This window comes from Notamacropus eugenii, chromosome 3 (genome assembly GCF_028372415.1).
Source record: "Notamacropus eugenii isolate mMacEug1 chromosome 3, mMacEug1.pri_v2, whole genome shotgun sequence".
NCBI classification, from domain to species: Eukaryota; Metazoa; Chordata; class Mammalia; order Diprotodontia; family Macropodidae; genus Notamacropus; species Notamacropus eugenii.
The window spans coordinates 467,032,842-467,054,228 of record NC_092874.1 but is presented as its reverse complement, the minus strand read 5'-3'; the positions used below and the strand labels follow the sequence as shown (position 1 = coordinate 467,054,228).

At 41.8% G+C, this 21,387-nt stretch overlaps 1 protein-coding gene across 2 annotated transcripts in view; it reads left to right on the top strand.

Annotated features, from left to right (window-relative positions):
* Positions 1–366: 366 nt before the first annotated feature.
* ABHD6 (abhydrolase domain containing 6, acylglycerol lipase) overlaps positions 367–21,387 on the top strand; it is a 39,692-nt gene continuing 18,671 nt past the window's right edge. The window contains exons 1-2 of one of the 2 annotated variants that reach the window (XM_072598828.1): positions 367–487; positions 13,236–13,380. In XM_072598828.1, the coding sequence (XP_072454929.1) occupies positions 13,262–13,380 (119 nt within the window). In that variant the 5' untranslated portion in view covers positions 367–487; positions 13,236–13,261. Of the gene's footprint in view, positions 488–12,857; positions 12,889–13,235; positions 13,381–21,387 lie in introns of those variants that run through there. The other variant, XM_072598829.1, reaches the window with a different exon arrangement.

The window sequence follows — 21,387 nt, the reverse complement described above, 5'->3', positions numbered from 1 at the left end:
CGACTTTAGGTAATCATTTGTCCATTTTATTCTCAGCGATCGTCTCTGCCCCTGTTCGGGTCAAGAGTTCTTCCCGAACCCAGCCAGAAAGGTACCCGCTTCCCTTCTTTCATTCTGCATGACCTGCCCTTTGCTAGCTTGCAGGTGGGGACACTGAGGCCCAGAGCGGCGGCCCTCGCTCTCGTTCTCTGGCCGCCCTTTCTCCCCACCTGCCCAGGCCCGGGTGCCAGGGGCAAAGATCTGAGGCGGGCAGAGCAGGGCAGAGCCCGGGGCGGAGCCGGGGGCGGAGGCTGAGCCGGGGGGAGGGGTCCAGGCAGGGAGGGTGGCCACCCACTTTCTGTCGGCCGACGGAATTTACCGGCCTCCGCCGCGCCTTTAAGGTGCTAGCAGTGCTGCGAGCGAGAGAGCCACCCAGGGAGGCCGGCGTAGGGGGAGTGCGGCAATCGGGGGCGACCCTCGGGAGACGGGCAGAGCCGGCAGGCAGGAGGTGAGCGGGGGCCCGGCTGGGAGGGAGAGGGGAGCCCTTGGCCTTGCACCTAGAGAGAGGTGGGGGCGGCGCAGGAGATGCCCCCTGCCCCCGCGGGGGTAGGGGACTGGAGTGGGGGGGGGGGGTCCCCTCTCCTATTCGCCTCCTGTCCTGACGGATGCCAGGGCTGCTGCTATTCAACCGGGGTGTCCCTCTTCATCCCACGGATCGAGGCCCTGCGGGGTGCGGATGGGGGAATCCTGGCCAGTCCATGCCCGGCCCGCGCCGTGGCATCGCTTGAACTTGGCTGCTCAGCTCATCCGAACTCAAGGATGCTGCTGGAGGGAGGCCTTCAGCCTTGGGCTTTTGAAAGCTGTCTCCCTCTCACCCCCTGTCCCCGCCTCTACCTCTTCTCCTTGCTCTTTGGCACCCGCAACTCCTGTGTATCCCCGCGGGTCACCCCACTCGGCGGTCTTCCTTAGTACCTGCTACTGTGGTCGGGCTGCCGAGAGTGGAGCTTGGCACTGAAGCAGGCAGGAGGACCGAGGCCAAGGCAAAGGCAGCCTGGAGCCCATCCCCGGCGGCACCTGCGCCTAAGATTTAGACCCGGAAGAAGGAACCCTAGAGGTCATTTAGTCCAACCTGCTCATTTTACAGATTAGGAAACTGAGGCTCAGAGAAAGTAGGAGGTAATTTGTCCAAGGTCGCGCAGACCGTTCGTAGAATCCCAGAATTTTAGATTTAGTTCCCTCATTTCACACTTGAGGAAACTGATCAGGGTCCGAGAAGTGAAGGGCTTAACAGAATTTGAACCCAGGATGTCTGTCTTCAGCACCAGGGAGTTTATTTTGAGTATGCTTCACTGCGAATTGACCGAAGGATTTTTCTGGTCATCGAATGCAGTACTGGGTACCAGTACTGAATTAAGCCCTTGCCAAATGCTGAGGGCAGGTGGTATACCAACGCTCAGAAAAATACTATTCCGAGGCTTTTAGAAGCTTCGCCGTTGGATGTATTTATCAAATGGATTCCAGGTGGATTTTTCGCCCACCTCTTCCTACGTTATGGCATTCATACAGACCACGGTTCAGTACATTCCACCGCCACTAGTCATTCAACGAACAAATGTTTATTTAGCACCTTCTGCGTGCCTTCCTCTGAGCTAAGCTCCGAGAAACAAGGGAGCAATCCCTGCTCTCCAGGAGTTTATATTCTAATGGTGGCTACAAGAAGTGCATGCACAGATACGTACAGCCTAAATAGAAAGTTTCTAAATACACATCTCTACAGAGGAGTTCAATACAAGGCAGTAAAGTATGGAGGAGACTAACCACGGGGCTCTCAGAGAAAATGGTGCTCAGCTGCATCTTAAAGGAAGAGATAATCTCTGAGGTGCATCCAGTCAGTCAGTCTCTTAGTATTTAGCATTTATTCCAGGCAAGGGGAATGATCAGGAGGGAAGCACGGAGACAAACAGAAAGAAAGGCCGTTTGGGCTCAAGGAAAGAATGTGAGGAACAAAGAGGTTGCAGAGAGAGATTGGCACCAGTTTGTGAAGGAATAACCAGTTTGCATTTGATGCCACAGGCTGTAGGAGGGTTTCAGCTTGAGATGGTTGAGTAGGAAGTTATATGGTCAGATCTTTGATCGAATTACTTTGGTAGCTGTGTGTAAGAAGGACTGAAGTAGGTTGAGGCTTGAGGCTAGGACAGCAATTAAAGAACAATTAACAAGAATGTAGGTGAGAGGTGATGAGGACTGGGGAGCTTGATGGGTGGAGAGAAGGCATCAGATGCAAGATGATGTTGTAAATATACAAACAGGAAGCTTTGGCAATATGTGAGATGAGGAGGAACATTTCTTGAGTGGAGTGGTGCCTGTGGGCTCAGCATTAAGCTACTTACAGTAGGAGATATTAGAAGAAGACAAGAAATTTCAAGAAACTCGTAATCTAGTGTGAGTCAGAATTTGTAAACAGGAAACTGTGAGGGGACCATCCAGAACTATAAGACGTGACATCTCCTACCTGGCTTTGTGTATTGTTTTTGCCTACAATAAAGTGCCAAAAGGGTGAAACTCTTCGACTTGGCTGGCCTTGTGAGGTCCTGCAGATCAAAAGACCCATTTGTTCGTGTTTGGGGTTGAAAATGTAGAGAAGAAAGAAACAAGTCTGACTTACAAGTTCTGTGATGTGTTTGTCTTCTGTTTTTACCTTATGATCATTTCCTGATAAACACCATGGCCTCTTCTTGAAAAACAGAAAAGAGAAACTGACAAATAGATTGACTGACTCGTAGCAGTGATTGAATGCTGCCAGCGTTCTATCTTGTTGTGAAACACCTAGGTGGCTCAGGAGTCAGGAAGAACTGAGTCGGATCTTGCTTCAGATAATGTGATGGTTGTGCGGCCCTGGACCAGTCACTTAACCCCTCATAGCCTCAGTTTCCTCACCTGGAAAATGAGGGCAATAATAACACTTACATCTCAGGGTTGTTATCAGGATTGAATGAGGTAACACATGTAAAACACTGCAAATCTTAAAGCATTATGTAGCTACTAACTAGCCTTATATAGCCTTATATAGCATTATTGTTATATGTCTTTATTTTTATTATGACTTGTATTTCTCAACCTTCTAACAAGAGGGCGCTCAACACAGACTCTGTACTTCTTAGGCCATCTAGTCTAATTTTCCGAATGAGGAAAGTGAGGCCTAGGGAAATTAAGGGACTTATTCAACCAAGGTCATACAAATGTAAGGATCTGAGACAGGATTTGAACCTAGGTACTTAGACCAGAGCTGCTGCTCTTTTCACATTATATTTAACTTCCGTTATGTGTTTCCTTACTTATTCTACAGGTTTTGATTGGTCATCATTCCAGTTAATTAGAGTTTAGCTGCCTTTTAGGCACTTCCATCAGTCTAATATTTTTTTCTGCTGTTTTCTTGGTTCTGTGTACTTGGCTCTGCATTAGTCCATGGAAATCTTCTCATGTTTCTCTGAATTCCTCATATTCAGAATTTTTTGTGTACCCTGGTTGATTCAACTACTTCCCAATCAATGACACCCATCTTTTCCCAATTTATTTGTGAATACAAAAGAGGCTGCTATACACACTTTGCCCGATTTCTTACAAAGGTCCATTCTTTCTATCTTTGACCTCATCCTGATATGTACCCTGCAGTGAGTAGCCCAAGAACATTAGCATTTTAGGGACTTTTCTTGAGTAATCCCAAATTACTTCCACTTCAAAATTCCCACAAAGGAATACTCCCACTTCAAAATTCCACCAGCACTTTATTATTGTGCCTGCCTTTCCACAGCCTCCAACATCACCTACTACCACATTTTATCATTTTTGCTGCTCTGATGGGTTAAACTCCCAAGTATCAACACTAACTTCTTTATTAACAAACCACTCAGAATACCTGTAGAGTATTAACAGTGTCAACGACTTGTGGAAGGATAGCATGCAAGTAGAAACAATTTTAATGGTCTTTGTTTTTGAATCTTTTATCTGCAAAAGGCATATTGTCAAGTGCCAAGTCAGGAGAGTCTTGGGGAAAACTCTTAGTTAGGGATCCTAAGAGGAAGAGAGAAGGGAGTATGTTCCAGGCACAGAGAACCACAAAGGTCTGGTGATGGGAGATCATGAAATGTCCTGCATGAGGAACTGAAAGTAGATCATTATGGTGGGGTCAAAGTACATGAAAGGTAGAGATATGTAATAAGATAGGAAGCTTTAAAAGCCAAATAGAGGATTTCATAGTTGATCCTAGCCATGAGAGGAAATTACTTCAGTTGGGAAGTGATGTGGACAGACCTGCACTTTAGGAAAATCAGTAGGGCAGTGGAGCAAAGGCTGAATGGGAGTGGGGACAAACTTGAGAAACAGGGAGACCAATTAGGAAGCTGATTCTGTAGATCATAGGGATGGTAATGGCCTTCATCATCGGGTTTGAAGAGGACATATTTGAGAGATGTTGTGGAGGCAGAGATGATGAGATTTCATAACTTCAGGATATACAGAGTGGGAGATAGGAATGACTCAATGATACTGGAGGAGTTTGGGGGAGGGGGAACAAAGGAAAATAAACACTTATTGTTTGGTTCTACCCATTGCTCCAGGTTTTGCCCTTTCGGATCAGATGGAATAAGTCCCATCCTTTTTCCACATGACTTCCTGTAAAATACCTAAAAAGTAGTAACCATTTTCTCCCCCTAAGACTTTTCACTTTAATTAAATAAATATTGATCAAGCAGCTACTTCTATGCTAGGTGCTGAGGATACAAGTCCAAAATAAAAAATAGTCCCTGCCTTCAAGGAGATGAGTTGAGAGAAGGTGGAGGGATACAATCTATACACAATTAAGTAAATAGAACATTAGCTGAAGTGATTGCAAGAGAGAGGCAGCCCTGCGCAGAAAAAGAAAGGCTCCCACTAGGAATTGTCATAGGACCTGTGCTTTGAAGGGATTCTAAGGTAAGGAGGGAGAGCATTCCAGGTATGGGGAAATGTCTGTTCAAAGGTCTAGAGGCAGGAGATGGGATATCAAGATCAGAGATCAGCTAGCAGGCCCGTTGGACAAGGAATAATATGAGATAAACTTGAAAAGGGAGAAGATGATACTTTATCAGGGTATCAGGGTCAAGTGAATCTATGCTAATGTCATAATGAATCCACCAAGGCCATGGAGGACAGATAATGCCTGGCTTTTTCCAATCTCTCACTTTCTATTTTATAGCTAGAGACATTCGTTTTCTTTTTGGGTTTTTTTTTTCTATTCTACCTTTCTTGATTTTTGAGCTCCTCATCATCATTTATCTTCTGGTCTACCATCTTCTTCCCCCTTTCAAAACTCGTCCCTTGCGAGGCAGCCTGATACAATAGCCAGATTGATCAATTCAGAGTCAAAGGACCTGCATTCGAATCTTGGTGCATGTAGTCACTAAATATATGATCATGGGCAAGTCGTTTCACCTCTTTGCCTCAGTTCCCTCATTTATAAAATGAATGGGTTGAATTAGATGGTTTTTAAGTCTCCTTCTGGGGCTTCTAGGTGGCTCAGTAGTTAGAGCACTGGCTCTCTCCTTCCCCCTGGATGCTGCTCCTGCCACCACCAATACTTCTATCACAAAGGAAAAATGGAATTCTGGAATAAAGAGTGCCAAAGCAATAAAGCATTATGTGATTGCTGAGCCAGGGAGGGAAGATGTGACAACAAGACCCCTTGGTTGTGACCAAGGGAATGGACAAGTGCTCCAACATGGAGCCAGCCAAAGTACAAGGACCTCAATGATCATCCTTGAGGGTAGATCTGGGCAACTCTCTGTATTGAGTAATAATCTAACTCTCCTGGCAAGTCTGGGCAAAGGCTCCACAATGACCCTGGTAGTGACTTGGGATAGAACCTTCAAGAGGAAGCTGTTTTCTTCCACTTTGAGGTAAGCTTTATTTCCCATGACCCCATTCCTCAATGGCCTCCCACATCCTGGGCTTTTTGGTCTTCTCTTGCTCTAAGGAGAGTTAGCTTGTCTGTTCCCGTCTGGAGCTGAGCTGGACTGGACTTTTGTCAGGAAACAACAAAATAGGTTTGACTCTTGTCTCCTCAAGAATGCTGCGAAGGGCCTAGAATCCAAGTCTTGGGTCCTCCTGGAAGCTCAGCTGAGTTTTACTGGTTGGAAAGGACTTTGGAGCTCTCTGAGGAACATGCCTGTTTACTGCGCTGGCAAGAGCTTTCTCCCCCAGCCCTCTGCCACAAAAAGTGAAAGTAAGGAAGGAGCCCAGGGCTTGGCAGCATTGTTGGGGCGACCATCGGGGCACCCAGCAGCCTGAAGACAGTGGAAGCAGCCAGCTCACCTACATGAAGCAAAACATTATATTTCAGCAAAAAAAAAGTCCAAGACGACATTATTTTGACTATTAAAAGCCTGATATTCAGTTGCCTGGGTAGTGTAATGTTAAATGATGTTCTGATGAAGTAAAATTAGAATCAAAGGATCCTAGATGCGGAACTGAAAAGGACTCGGGAGGTCTTGAAGTCCAACACTCTCATTTTATAGATGAGCAAACTGAGGCCCAGAGAAATCCGGGGGACTTGCCCAAAGTTTGGTTTATTCTTATTGTTTCATTGTGTCTGACTCTTCATAACCCCATTTGGGGTCTTCTTGGCAAAGATACTGGTGTGGTTGGTCATTCCTTTTCCAGCTCATTTTACACATGAGGAAACTGAGGCAAGCAGGGTTAAGTGACTTGCCCAGGGTCTGAGGCAGGATTTGAACTCAGGAAAATGAGTTCTGACTCCAGGCTTGGCACACTATCCACTGCACCACCTAGCTGTCCCTTGCCCAAGGTTACACATGCACTAATCAAAAAAAGCTGGAGTTCAACTCAGGTTCTCTGAGTCCAAAGCCAGTGTTGTTTTTCAACTAGTAAGCACCTCATTATTCCCATAATCTAGCTGGACAGTAATAGCTTTTTTCATTATGTTGATTGGTTTTGCTGGATTTTTTTCTCTTCTTTTTAAAATTCTTTCTTAGGAGGGCTGGCCTTCTTAGGAGGGAAGAATGAGGTAGATATGTAGATGATGTGAAGGTAGAAGACAGAAAAATCTGTCTCTAAAAGAAAACAATAATAGCTGACATTTACGCAAAGCTTTTCCATTTGCAAAGTATGTACGTTATTATTTTATTCCATCCTTGCAGCAACCCCACAAGGTAGATGGTGTTATTATCCCCATTTAACAGATGGGCAGCCCAATAGTGACTCGCCTTAGGCGACACAGCTAGTATGTAAATGGAGTACTGTGTGGGAAGACAGCTGGCCTTGCTGTGCTAGGTAAATCACTTCCTCATCAGTACAATGAGAGGGCTGAGCTGGATGGCCTCTAAGGGACCTTAGAGGTTGTTGAGTTCAACTTCATCATTTTACAGATGAACAAACTGAGGCTGAAATAGGTGCCCAGGGTCATCCAGCAGGATGGTCTTCCAGATAGTCTCTTCATCACATCGCCCATCCCCGTCTATGGCATACCCAACAAGACTCAATTTGTAACCTTTCTATAAATCACTAAGAGTGTGTTGAAGCTGAGCCATACTAGTTAGCTGTCCTAAGCCTGGCTGGTATGGTTGGCACAAGATGGATTGTCCTCATTCTCTTGCCAGTGATTGTTTTCTTGTACAAAAAGCATGGCAAACACCATTTATGCTTAGCACCTTAGCACCTCTCAAGATCTCAGGCTCTTAAGAGAGGATTGGTGTGATAAAACACGCTTTATTGATATTTTGTCACTCCCCAAGACTGAACATTCTTCTTATTCCAGTAGAACACCCTTCCCTTCCCTGTTAGAGTCCTCTTTTGTAACTTAAGAAAGTTATACTTAAACAAAATAAATCGACTCAGCTCACTCAGTAAGTATCATAGAGGGAAGAGGAAAAACATTTATGTAACACCTACTACGTGTTAAGCACCCTACAAACATTGTATCATTTAATACAACCTCGAGATGTAGGAGCTATTGTTATCCCTGTTTTACAGTTGGGAAAAGTGAGGCAGACAGAGGTTAAATGACACGTCCAGGGTCACACAGCTAATTAGTGTCTGGGGCAACATTTGAACCCATTTAAGGCCTTGCACTCTAGACATTATACTACCTTGTTGTCTGACAGAATTAGAATCAAAAATTTATGACTCTAAGCCCACTGTTCTAAATTCCATATTACTCTCTCTCTAAACAGACATAACTAATTATAAGATGTTCAATATGTGACCAATACAAAAAGGTACTTTCGTCAGAGGGTAACAAGATAAAATGTCACATGATATCCCAAGTCAGGAAAGATTCCACCTGGAGCAGAGGATCATAATGGGGAAATAGTGTCTGAGCCAGACTTTGAAGCCAGGGCGGTAGGGACAGTCTTTTCTTTTTTGTACGTCATGCCTCCCCTCTACAGTCTGGTGAAGCCTAGGGACCCCTTTCCAGAATCATCTTTTAAAATCATTGAAATTTCAATAATATAAAAATAGTCAATATTTTTGAAATATGCAACTATTTCAAATGTTCAATATAAACATGTTTTTAAAATAAATTTCAGTTACAGATTAGTGAAAATAAAGAAGCTACTTTTCCTCATCCAAGTTCACAACCCCCCTGAAACCTATCCAAGGATACTTTGGGGCTCTGTGGTGGACCCCCTGCTTTAGAGGGTAGGAGAAGGAAAAGATGAGTGTTACCTATGAAAAGAAAATCCAAAGGCAACAGATGTGATGATAAAATGGAAATCCCTTCCACATGAAGCTCTCCTGACCACCCCCAGGTGATAGTGCTCCTCCTGCCCCAACCTTTTACGTTCCACCATTGTATCCCCAGCACCTAGCAAAGTGCCTGGTACGTAGTAAATGATTAATAAATAGTGCTTGATTGCTTGAATATTTATAGCCCCAGTCAGTGCCTGGCACACGACAGGATAGCATAGACACTGGACCCGTGATTTCAATGATATAGGGAACTCCTGGATGAGGAAACTCCCTCTAACCAGTGCAGATTAGGACTTTCTTAAGTCCTAAGACTAAGTTTCATAAGACTTATGACTTAACAAGTCATAAGAACAAACCCCAAAAATCTGAAATTATTTTAAAAAGAAATTTATTTGGTCATTTGATAGAGGAGGAAAGCAGGAAAAAGGTCTCCTCCTCAGTGTCTGAGAGGTTTACATTCTATAGGGTTTCCTAGGAGACCTGCATGAATTACATACACACAGCAGTGAAGCTGTTGTATGGAGAAGGCATTTTCCAGGCATGGTCCAGGGAGATGTCAATCCACAAGTATGAACGGAAGGGTGATTGAGATGTCAGCCTAAATATTTTTAATTTGGGGAACCCAAAATATAAGCACAGGAGGGACTCCGGATCGGAGTGGAATTCAAACTTTCCCTGAAGCAGAATATCTGATGCCTTTCCAAAGTCAACCAGTTTCTAGCTACATCAAGCTAGGTTCAAACAATTTTTGTAAATAAAGTTGTCTGGACCTGAATCAAATACTTCCCTTCACTGTAATGCATAATTTCAGAGTGTTGTTTAAGAGCACTAAACAATTAAGTGATTTACCCAGAGTCCTTCAGCTAACTTGTGTCAGAGATAAGATTCAAACCCAAGTCTTCATTACACCGAGGCCTCTTCTCTATCTACCATACCATGGCTTCCTCCCCAGTAACTGATGGAACAGAAATGAAAAAAAACATAAAGGAACTACTGTCAAAAGAAACACATATACTGTTGCACTTCCTATCAAAACAAACAATATACCCTCTTTCTCTTTCTCTCTCTCTCTCTCTCTTTTTTTTTTTTTTACAATTTTTTTTACTTTAGTTCTCAACATTCACTTCCACAAGATTTTGAGTTCCAAATTTTCTCCCCATCTTTCCACTCTTCCCACCCCCATGACAGTGTGGATTCTGATTACCTCTTCCCCCAATCTGTACTCCTTTCTATCACCCCCTCCCCTTTTTCTTATCCCCTTCTGCTTCTATTTTTCTGTAGGATAATCTAGATTTCTATACTCCCTTGTCTGTGTATCTTATTTCCCAGTTGCATGTAAAAACAATTTTGATATTTGTCTTTTAAAACTTTGAGTTCCAAATACTATCCCTCCCTCCCCACCCACTGTCATTGAGAGGGCAATCAATTCGATTTAAGTTATACATGCCATGCAAAATACTTCCATAGTAGCCATGTTGTGCAAGACTCACTATATTTCCTTTTATCCTATCCTGCCCCCCCTTTATTCTATTATCTCCTTTAATCCTGTCCCTCCTCAAAAATGTTTGCCTCTGATCTCCCCTCCCCAATTTACCCTCTTTTCTATTACTCCCCCCCTTATCCCTTTCACTGCTATTTTCCTGTAGAATAAGATAGATTTCCATACCCAACCGAGTGTGTATATTATTACCTCCTTAAGCCAAATCTAATAAGAGTAAGTTTCACTCATTCCCTCTTACCTCCCCATTCTATCCTTCCACTGTAATAAAAGCTTTTTCTCTCCTCTTTCATGTAAGATAATTTACCCCATTCTACCTCTCCCTTTCTCCTTCTCCCAATACATTCCTCTCTCTCGCCCCTTAATTTTATTTTTTAGATATTCATATTCAACTCACCTCATGGTCTCTGTTTATATATATTTCCTCCAACTACCCTAATAATGAGAAAAGTCTCATGAGTTACAAATATCATCTTTCCATGTAGAAATGTAAACAGTTCAACTTCAGTAAGTCCCTTATGATTTCTCTTTCTCATTTATCTTTTCATACTTCTCTTGAATATTATTGAGTATTCTCTTGTATATTAAAAGTCAATTTTTCTATTTAGTTCTGGTTTCTCATGTCAAATTCCTCTATGTCATTGGATGTTAGTTTTTCCCCCTCATTGATTACTCAGTTTTACTAGGTAGGTGATTCTTGGTTTTAATCCTAGCTCCCCTGACCTCTGGAATATCATAATCTAAGCCATCTGATCCCTTAATGTAGAAGCTGCTAGATCTTGTGTTATACTGATTGTGTTTCCACAATACTTGAATTGTTTCTTTTTTGGATGCTTGCATTATTTTCACCTTGACCTGGGAACTCTGGAATTTGGCTACAATATTGCTAGCAGTTTTGAGATCTCTTTTAGGAGGTGATTGGAGGATTCTTTCAATTTCTATTTTACCCTCTAGTTCTAGAATATCAGGGCAATTTTCCTTGATAATTTCTTGAAAGAAGATGTCTAGCCCTTTTTTTGATCATGGCTTTCAGGTAGTTCAATAATTTTTAAATTATCTCTCCTGGATCTATTTTTCAGGTCAATTGTTTTTTCAGTGAGATACTTCACATTGTCTTCTATTTTTTTAATCTTTTTGGTTTTGTTTTTATAATTTATTGATTTCCCATAGAGTCATTTTCTTCCATTTGCTCCATTCTAATTTTTAAGGAATTATTTTCTTCAGTGAGCTTTTGGATGACCTTTTCCTTTTGGCTGATTCTGCTTTTTTAAGGCATTCTTCTCCTCATTGGTTTTTTGGACTTCTTTTACCATTTGGTCTAGTTTATTTTTTTAGGTGTTATTTTCTGCAATATTTTTTGGGTCTCCTTTAGCAAGCTGTTGACTCATTTTTCACGGTTTTCTCATTTCTCTTCTCAATATTTCCTCTACTTCTCTTACCTGATTCTCAAAATCTTTTTTGAGCTCTTCCATGGCCTGAGACCAGTTCATATTTTTCTTGGAGACTTTGGATAGGAGCGTTGACTTTGTTGTCTCCTTCTGATTGTATGTTTTGATCTTCCTTGTCACCAAAATAAGATTCTGTAGTTTGAGGGTTTTTTTTCTGCTGTTTGTTTATTTTCCCAGGCTATTATTTGACTTTTAAACTCTTTGTTAAAGCAAGTCTCTGTTTCCAGTGTAGAGGGTATTCAAGGGTTTTATGCAACTATTTTCAGAGATACTTCTGGGAACTTATAAGTTTTTCAGTTCTTCCAAGGTAATATGATCTAAGGAGAGGTATTTACTCCTCTCTGGCCTGTACTCTGGTCTGTGAGTGACGACAATCACTCTTTTCTCCTGTGAGGAGGGTTCTGTCTTCACTGCTGCCACAAACTCTGCTATGCCAGTACTCCTCCTCACCTCAGTACTGCCATCCAGGACTGCCTCCCAGATCCAAGTATGGGCAAAGCAACAGAATCCTGCCTCAGCACCAGCAAAGAGATTCCTGCAATCCCCTTCTGATTAGCCATTCAATCCCCCCACTATAGGCCAAGAACTCTAGAAGCAGCAGCTGTCACTGTGGGGCTGGGGCCTGACCACACTTTTCTCTCACCCAGGTCTGGTAGACCTTTCCCATTGACCTTCTAAGTTGCCTTTGGTGTTTATGGGTTGAGAGATCTGGAAACTGCCTCAGCTGCCAGTGATTCAGTCCCCTGTGGCCTGCTCCAGGTTTGCTGTGTCCCAATCTTTGGTGGACCATGCTGGATTGTGCTCCTCTCCCAGTCCAGCACAACAGACCTTTCCTGTTGACCATCCAGGTTGTCTTGGGCTGGAAATTTGTTTCACACTGCCTTTTTTGGGTTCTGCTATTCTAAAATTTGTTTGGAGTCCTTTTTTACAGTATTTGAAGAAGTTTTGGGGAGAGCTCAAGTGAGTCCCTGCTTTTACTCAGCCATCTTGGCTCTGCCCCCATATCTTCTCTTTGTACAGAGAAAAACAGTTAAGCTAGAACAAATATTACAGTGACTGCCTGAAAATGCATTGTATCATCTTGTTGTACTCAGTCCATTTCCTGCTGCCTAGAGAAGAATATGGTCTATTATCTTTTCCTCAGGACTGTTATTGAAGGCCTCCTCCCCCAATTTTTTTCAGATGAGGAAACAGATCCAGAGAAGGGACTTGCTTAAGGTAATACAGGTCTTTTGACTTCATGTCCTGCACCCTTTCCCTTGTACCATACTGATTGTCAAGTCTATATACCACAGAGCCAAAACCTAGTAGAGTCATTGTTTTCTTCCATATCCCCTTAGGACTGTTGTAGCCTCTGAAACTGACTAGGGAAGATACAGTGGAATCCTGCAAAAACTCATCAAATACTCCTTTGTAAAAATGAAAAAATGTAGTGGTGTTACTTATATTTCTGCCTGATTTCTAACTGCACTTGGGAGTTCTTTCCTCTTCCTCTCTGCATATTTGGGTTTTTTCCCCTTAACATGTGGTTTTAAAGATTTTTTTTCCCTCTTTAACCTCTACAGGTGAAACAAAGCCTGAAAAAGACAAGATGGATCTTCATGTGCTGAACATGTTTGTCATAGCTGGAGGGACTTTGGCCATCCCCATCCTAGCCTTTGTGGCTTCATTTCTCCTGTGGCCCTCAGCGCTGATCAGAATCTATTACTGGTAAGAGTTTTGTAGTTGACATTGTAAAAGGGGACACAGAACTGCCCTTCAATCTGCTCATCCAGCATGGTGCCTGGTATTCAGTAGGTGATAAATAAATGCTTATGGGTAATTAATTCTTTGGAATTTATTCTATTTTCAAAGTATTGTTGGAAAATGTATTGAAGGTTCTCAAAGGACTGCTCTCCAAAGTTGTTAACTACCTTTTATTTTTCCCAGGAGTCCACCCACACCTCCAAATTCATATACTCTTTTTGTTTCTAGCAAGAAATAAGTCCTTTTCTTTACAAGACAAAATATCTCCCTTTTGGCCTGGATCTGTGATTTTATCAGCACAGGGAAATCCTGTAGTGGAAAGAGTTGTCTGGTAGCATCGAGAAATGAAGGGAAGTATTCACCCATAATGAAGCAACTAGGATATGTCCAAGCAAGACTTGAATAATAAGAACTACGATTTTAATAATTATATTAGCACATTTATATGAGCCTTTGAGGTTTGTAAAGAACGTTCCAGATATAATCTCACTGGAACCTCACCACAACTTTTAGAGGTGATATTATTATCTCATTTCACCCACAAGGAAACTGAGGCTGAGGAACAATGCCCAGGGTCAGAGGTGGGATTTGAACTTAGGTCTTTCTGATTCCAAGTTGAGCTCTCATCAAGCAATCAATCAGCAACATTTATTAAGCACCTACTGTGCACCAGGTACAATGCTAAGGGTTGGATATGTTCACTACTTCAATCTGCCTTTTGAAATGTTGGACAAAGATCATTGTCAATTCTGGCGGTTAAGTCTGACCTCTTTAAAAACAAAGAATAAAATAAAATAAATGCGCTTCATTAGGGAGTTATTTCTGACTGTATGCCACCCACCTCCGCACCCAGAATTGACTTCTTTTTCATTACAAGGAAAAATGGTTAAGCAGTGAGGCTCTTTTCCTTTGAAATTATGCATTTCAAAGGAGAATAATCCAGTCAAGCTGTCCCGGGTGGCATTTAAGAGAGAGAACAATTTTTTTAGGTTTGTGCTGAAATTGTTCACTCGCATAATGATGAAAATCACTTGGTTCAACCCTTCAGTATTTTTTAGCCAACTAAAGAGAGGTTTTTTAGAGAATTAAGGAGTTGAGAAATACTGTCATGGGGGATGTCTGGGAAGATCACATCTGGACCCTTTCAGCTGACTTCCTTACTGACTTTTTCTCATTTAAATGTCATGTTCAATTCTTAAATGTCATGTTCAATTCTTAGAGTGCCATGGAAGTCTCTGATCCTTGAAAAGAAGTTAGTGGGAAAGAGGAGAGCTTTTCATGACCCCTTCAGACCAGGGATGCTTGCAGAGATCGATGGAACTCCACCTCCTTGAAAACCGAGGCTTCAAAACAGTAGTCAGAATCTGAGCCTAGGGGACATGCCTCACACTTTTCAGGGAAAGAGGCTTTTGTTTGTTCCCCAGCATGAGGTTGTTGAGTACAAAAGCCCTTTAAGGTCAGTTCATTCCTGCTCAGAGTCACCATGGGATGGAGCTAACAATAAGGAAGCAGGTAATTCTCAGAGTTCCTGCAGCCCTGATGAATCTTCTTTGGTGGGCTGACCAGTTGTTGTAAGCACAGAAACATTGGGCCTACCCATTTGTGATGCAGAAAAGTAGTCAAGCAGAGAAGCTGTACTTATGGTAAGGGTCAAGCACCAGGCAAGCTTTTTGAATCACAGCAGGTAGGATTATTGCTTTGGGTGAGTCCAAGGATATGAGCCCAAAGGGGCAGCATTACGTAGAGAGGTGGATTGGGACCTGGGTGCCAATCCCAAGTCTGCCATTATGTACTACCTGCCCTTTCTGGGCCTCAGTTTCCTTGTCTATAAAATGAAGGGGTTGGATTAGACCAGGGCTTCTTAAACATTTTCCTCTTGTGGCCCCTTTTTGCCCAAGAAATTTTTATGTGACCTTGCGTATATAAAATAGGTATACAAATCAAACATTTACTGATAATAAATCTTAAAGAAATTTATTTTAAAACAATTCTTTGGTATACATATAATTTTGCCATTTATTAAAGACAATAGTCTTGAATCTGAACCAAGGTGTGTCTGGCAGCATTGTGTGATGGCATGAGAACTGCAAAGTGTGCATGTTGTGTGTTCGGAACCAAGCTTGCAGGGAAGTCATATGATACAGGCATGGGCAAGCACTGCCAGAAACACTTCAGATCCATTACACACTTGATTGGGAATTCATTTTTGGTTGTTGCGTGTTCAGAAGCCTTTCACTGTTGCCAAATTTTTTGTCAGCCTCACATTCAGTTACTCTACTCACAGGTTAAGAAGCCTTGTCCTGGATGGTGTTTAAGGACCCTGCCAACTCTAAGTTTCCAAGCTTATATGAAAATCAAGTAAGGGCAGCAGAAAACTCCTAATCCCATTGGAAAACAGAGCAGGGAAAATATCCTCCAAGACAGCAACAGCATGGGAAGACCCTATGCCCTGAACATAGAACTGTCATTTTTAACTCAACAGGGCTAAAGCTGAACTTATTATCCTCTTCCCTCACCCCAAACCCTCCTCTTTTCCTAACTTTCCTATTATTGTTGAGGTTACCACCTTCCTGCCAGTCACCCAGACTCAAAACCTAAGTCTCACACTTGACTCCTCATTTTCTCACATTTCTCATATCCAGTCAGGAGCCAAATCCGATATATTTTGCTTTTGTAATATATCTTATGGATTCCCCCTTCTCTCTTCTGACACTGCAACTATCTGTGTCAGGCCCCCAGCACTCCACACAGGGACTATTGCCTGTTGGTTGGTCTGCTTGCTACAAGCCTCTCCCTTCTCCAGTCTATTCTCCACTCATCCAGCTATCAGATTGATCTTCCTAAAGAATGGATCTGACTCCATCTCTCTTTCTCTCTCTGTCTCTCTCTCTCTCTCTCTCTTTCTCCCCCTCTCTCTTTTTCTCTCTCTCCTTAGCCCCCCCCCCCCCCCAGTCAATAAACCTCAGTGTCTCCAGGATAAAATATAAAATCCTCTGCATGACCTTCTTACCTTTCCATCCTTCTTACACCTTCCCATCTATGTCCTCTGTCTCTGTAACCCAACAATGCTGGTCACTTTACTATTTCTCAGGCAGATACTCCATCTCCCACTTCTGGGCATTTTCTCTTGTGCCCCATGCCTGGAACACTTTCCCCTCCTCATCTCTGCCTCCTGGCTTTCCTGTTCTTTTGATTCTCAGCTAAAGTCCATAGAAGCCTTTGTCAGCCCTCCTTAATCTTAGGGCCTTCCCTTTGAGATTACCCTCCAATTTATCCTGCCTGGATTTTATTTGTTTGTATCCATTTTCATTTGTTTCCCTCATTAGACTGAGTTTCTTGAGAGCAGGGACTGTTGTTTGCCTTTATTTTTTTTCAGCTCTTAGTATAGCGCCTACACTTTGTTGCTGTTCATTTGTCCAGTCATGTCCACCTCTTTGTGACCCAATGGACCCTATCCATGCCAGGTCCTTCTATCTTCCACTATCTCCCAAAATCCGTCTAAGCTCATGTTCATTGTTTCCATAATACTATCTATCCATTTCTTCTTCTCCCATCCCTTCTCCTTTTGCCTTCAATCTTTCCCAGCATCAGGGTCTTTTCCAATGAGTCATGTCTTCTTATTATTTGGCCAAAGTATTTAAGTTTCAGCTACAGTATTCATCCTTCCAGTGCGTAGCCTGAATCAATTGCTTTAAGTACTTACTGATTTGATCTCCTTGTTGTCCAAGGGACTCTCAAAAGTCTTACCCAGTACCACTATTACTTGATTTGTGTCCACAGGAATCACCAGTCTGAGTATGTCTTTGGTGGAAAACCCCTCCTGGTATTCAGTTAGTGGCTCATGATACCCATTGGTATATCTGACAACCTCACTTACTTAGTTGGGTCAGTCTCATTTCAAGATAGAGGCATTTTGGAGAATTTGCTCATTATGTGTTCTCATATGTTGAAAGTGTGATTATTAAATGATAAACTTCTCTGAAGGAAGTGGAGATGCTTTTCTACCTACCTTTCTGTAGAAGAAGTTGGGGGCTTTCCAATCCATCATCCATCATCAGGCACTTAATAAGTGCCTACTATGTGCAAGTCAGTTATCCTTTCAGAGTTCTAGGCAACTCTAAAGTTATGTTGCAGAGAAGATGCCACCCTGCATTGTTAGGAGAGATTTCTTCATCCAGGAATTCCATATACCAATGAAATCACGAGTCTAATCTCTTTCCTCCTTTTGCCCCTTTCCCATATGTGCCGGTGCTAAATGCTGAGACTACAAATACCAAAGTATTTGGAAGGAAGCATTTCATGGAACTTGTTCTGGTGCTGCTCTCAGAGCATCTGTCCATGGTTCTGAGCATCCTTGAAATTTGTCCAACCCATTTTCTTTAAGACATTGGTGGGCAAGGCTGATACTGAAGGTTTCTGAGTATGTAAGACTGTTCAGTCTTTCATGGCAAATGAAAGAAATGGAGAGCTGATTTTTACTGAGTTGAAGGAGCAGAATATGGAGTATATAGCAAGATGTTAACAGTTCTCGATTTTTAAAAGTTGTTTCAGTCATTTCTGCTCTTGGTGACCTATCTTTCAGTTTTCTTGGCAGAAATAATGTAGTGGTTTACCATTTCCTTCTCCAGCTCATTTTACAGATGAGGAAACTGAGGCAAACAGGGTTAAGTGACTTGCCCATGGTCACACAGCTAGTAAGTATCTGAGATTAGATTTGAAATTGTGAAGATGAGTCTCACAGATTCAAAGCCCAGTACTCTATCCACTGTACCACCTAGCTGCATTTTTCTGCGTAGGTTTCTGTTTTTAAAGAGAGCTAAGATGGGATAGGGATAGAAAGGGATAAAATAAGCAATTTTCTAAGGATGCAGGCCCTTTAAAAATGACATTAAAGGAAGAAAAACAAGTTTTTTAAAAATCTGCATAGTCAGGAACCAGGCTGCTGAGTTATATCTCCTGACAGGGCACAAAATGGCTTTTTTTTTAATGAGCTTGACTATTTAGGTCACTAGGACCTTGATCAATGTTATTCCAGAAATCAGACACTCTGTGCCTTTGTGAGAGGGGACTTGTGAGCTACAAAATGCCCCGTTGTTCCAGAGACAGGTTTATACATTTTATGTTTCTTCTCTGTAAGCTTTTAGCTAATTTTTTCTCTCCTGGTTTATAATATTAACAAATGATAGTAGGGGTGCCCAATGTGTGAGCTGTGGTCCCCTGGGGAACTAAGGCATTCTTCCAAAAGTTCTACAAATCCACATTTAATGGCTTAGCACAACAAAGAAGCAAATGTCTTCTCTAGACTGAGTAAATAATATGCTTCGTGGACTTGTGTTACTAATTTTCGATGATAATATAAACCCATCTTTATATATAGTACTCTAAAGGTTTCCAAGTGATATAGGCATGGTTCAAAGGTAACAATAAATGGCATTTCCGTAGTGATGCAGTGGATAGAGGTCAATGGCTGTGATTCACAAAATAAAGGTAAAAGTAAATTTCCATTGATTGAAAAATGTTTCTGAATTTGGCGTTATGGCTAGAGTGCTGGTCTTGGAGTCAGGAAGACTTGGGTTTGAGTCTTGCTTCAGACATATACTAGCTCTTTCAAGACCTTGAGCAAGTCACACTTTCTCTGAACCTCTGATTCCTCATCTGTAAAACAGTCATAGTCCTAGTTTTAACACCTACCTCATAAGTTGGCTTGAGGCTCAACCAAGATGTGTGTAAAACTGCAAACTGTAAAGAGTTAATAAATCAGCTGTTATTGCTAATAGAAGTGGCAGTAGTCAGAGCTTTTTGTCCCATATTTTCTCAATCAATGGATATGAATGGTACACACAAGGGATAGAACACTGGCTTTGGAATCAGGAAGACTCACCTTCATGAGTTCAAATCCAGCCTCAGACACTCACTAGCTGTGTGACCCTGGGCAAATCACTTAACCCTGTTTGCTTCAGTTTCCTCATCTGTAAAATGAGCTGGAGAAGGAAATGGCAAACCACTCCAGTATCTTTGCCAAGAAAAACCCAAAATGAAATCATGAAGAGTTGGATACTGAGAGAAAAACAATAAGGATCCCATAAAAATCTTAGAAGTTAAATAAGTAAATAAATAAAGATTGGATCTCTTTAAAAGGGTCAGGAACCAGTCTATTAGCCCACAATAAGAATCTTAGAGAGAATATCATTTTCCACTTGCGTCACTTTTCTCCCTTAGTTTTGAAGGAGGCAAGTCTTAGGGGAAAAGTACAACCTTACGTTCAAGAGTGGTTGCATAGTCTTCTCCTTTTCACTTTGGCATAGAAATAAACCCCATAGCATCTTAGTGGTGCAGTGGATAGAGTAATGGACATGGAAACAGTGAGTTCAAATCCTGCCTCAGACATTTACTGAGTTTAACCTCTTGTCTGTCTCAGTTTCCTCATCTGTAAAATGGGGATAAAATAGCACCTACTTCTTAGGATTTTTGCAAGGAAGACTGGATGAGATAATATTTGTAAAGCACTTTATGAACCTTAGTGCAAAGTGTTGTATTATTAGAGAAAACGTTAGTTCTCTGTTGAGAGTAACCTTGTAGTGAAAAATGCCTAATCGGAAGAATAAGAACTGTATGAAAGTGTAGGAGAAAAAAATGAAGGAGGAAAGGACAAGGAACCCAAATAAGCTTTGAAGGAGAATCCAAAAAGTGGTTATGACATTTTATTAATTTTATTGAAATATAAATACATGTACAAAGCACATCTAATATTTTCTTGACATTTAACAAGCTTAGAATTAGAAATTTAAAAATTAAGTAGAATTGCTTTAGAAGCTAGCTTATTTCCATAACTTCTCATTTCAAATTCTTTATAAAGTTATCTAGCAATAATAACGAGCATTTAGATAGGACCTTACAGTTTGTGAACTGCTTTACAAATATTATCTCACTTGGTCCTCATAACAACCTTAAGAGGGAGGTGCGATTATTATCCCCATTTTACAGATGAGGCAACTGAGGCAGGCAGTGATTAAATGACTTTCCTAGGGTCACGTGGACTCACTCCATCAAATTTTGTACTCTGGCCTCCATGTTACACTATTTCCCAACACTGCTATTTTTCCAATAAGATATATACACAGATCACTATCTGGTGCGTGTCTCAGAATAAAAGACTTATTTTTTACATGAAAACTAACGTACAACCTTAAAGAACTTAGTTGAGGGGCTGACAGATGGCCCTGCTGTTGATTTTAGGAAGTTCTTCAAGTGGAATTTGGCTGAGGCTCTGAACTCTAACAAAAACTCTACGGAAACCACATTCAATTCAACTTGAAAAACATTATTAGCATCTAGTGTGTGCCTGACATTATACTGGGTTCTAGAGAGATACAAAGACCAAAACTGAAACAGAAAGGCATCATGGGGCAGCATATAAAGTTCTGTATTGAAGTCAGAGGTGGTTGTTCAGTCATTTTAGTTATGTCTGACTCTTTGTGACCCCATTTGGGGTTTTCTTGGCTAAGCTATTGGAATGATTTGCTATTTCCTTGTCCAGCTCATTTTATAGAATAGGATCTGAGGCAAACGGTGAAATGACTTGCCCAAGGTCACCCAACTAGTAGGTGTCTGAGGCCAGATTTGAACTCAGTAAGACGAATCTTTCTGTCTCCAAACCCAGCACTCTCTGGACCACCGTGCCACTCAGTTGCCCTGCAGTTAGAGGACCTGTTCAAATCTTGTCACTTGTGTAATCCTGGGCACCTCTTGACCTTTTTCCTCATCTGGACAATGATGGGATTAGATAAGGAGATCTCCAAGGTCTCTTTACCTAGCTTTACATCTATGATCCTATGAAATAATCCCTGCCCACAAGGAGCTTACGTTCTACCAGGGGATATAGCATGAATACAAGTAAAGGAATACAGATAAACGCATGGTCAGGCTCTGTGATGTAAGCAAGGAGGGAAACATTAAAGAAAATATAAAACT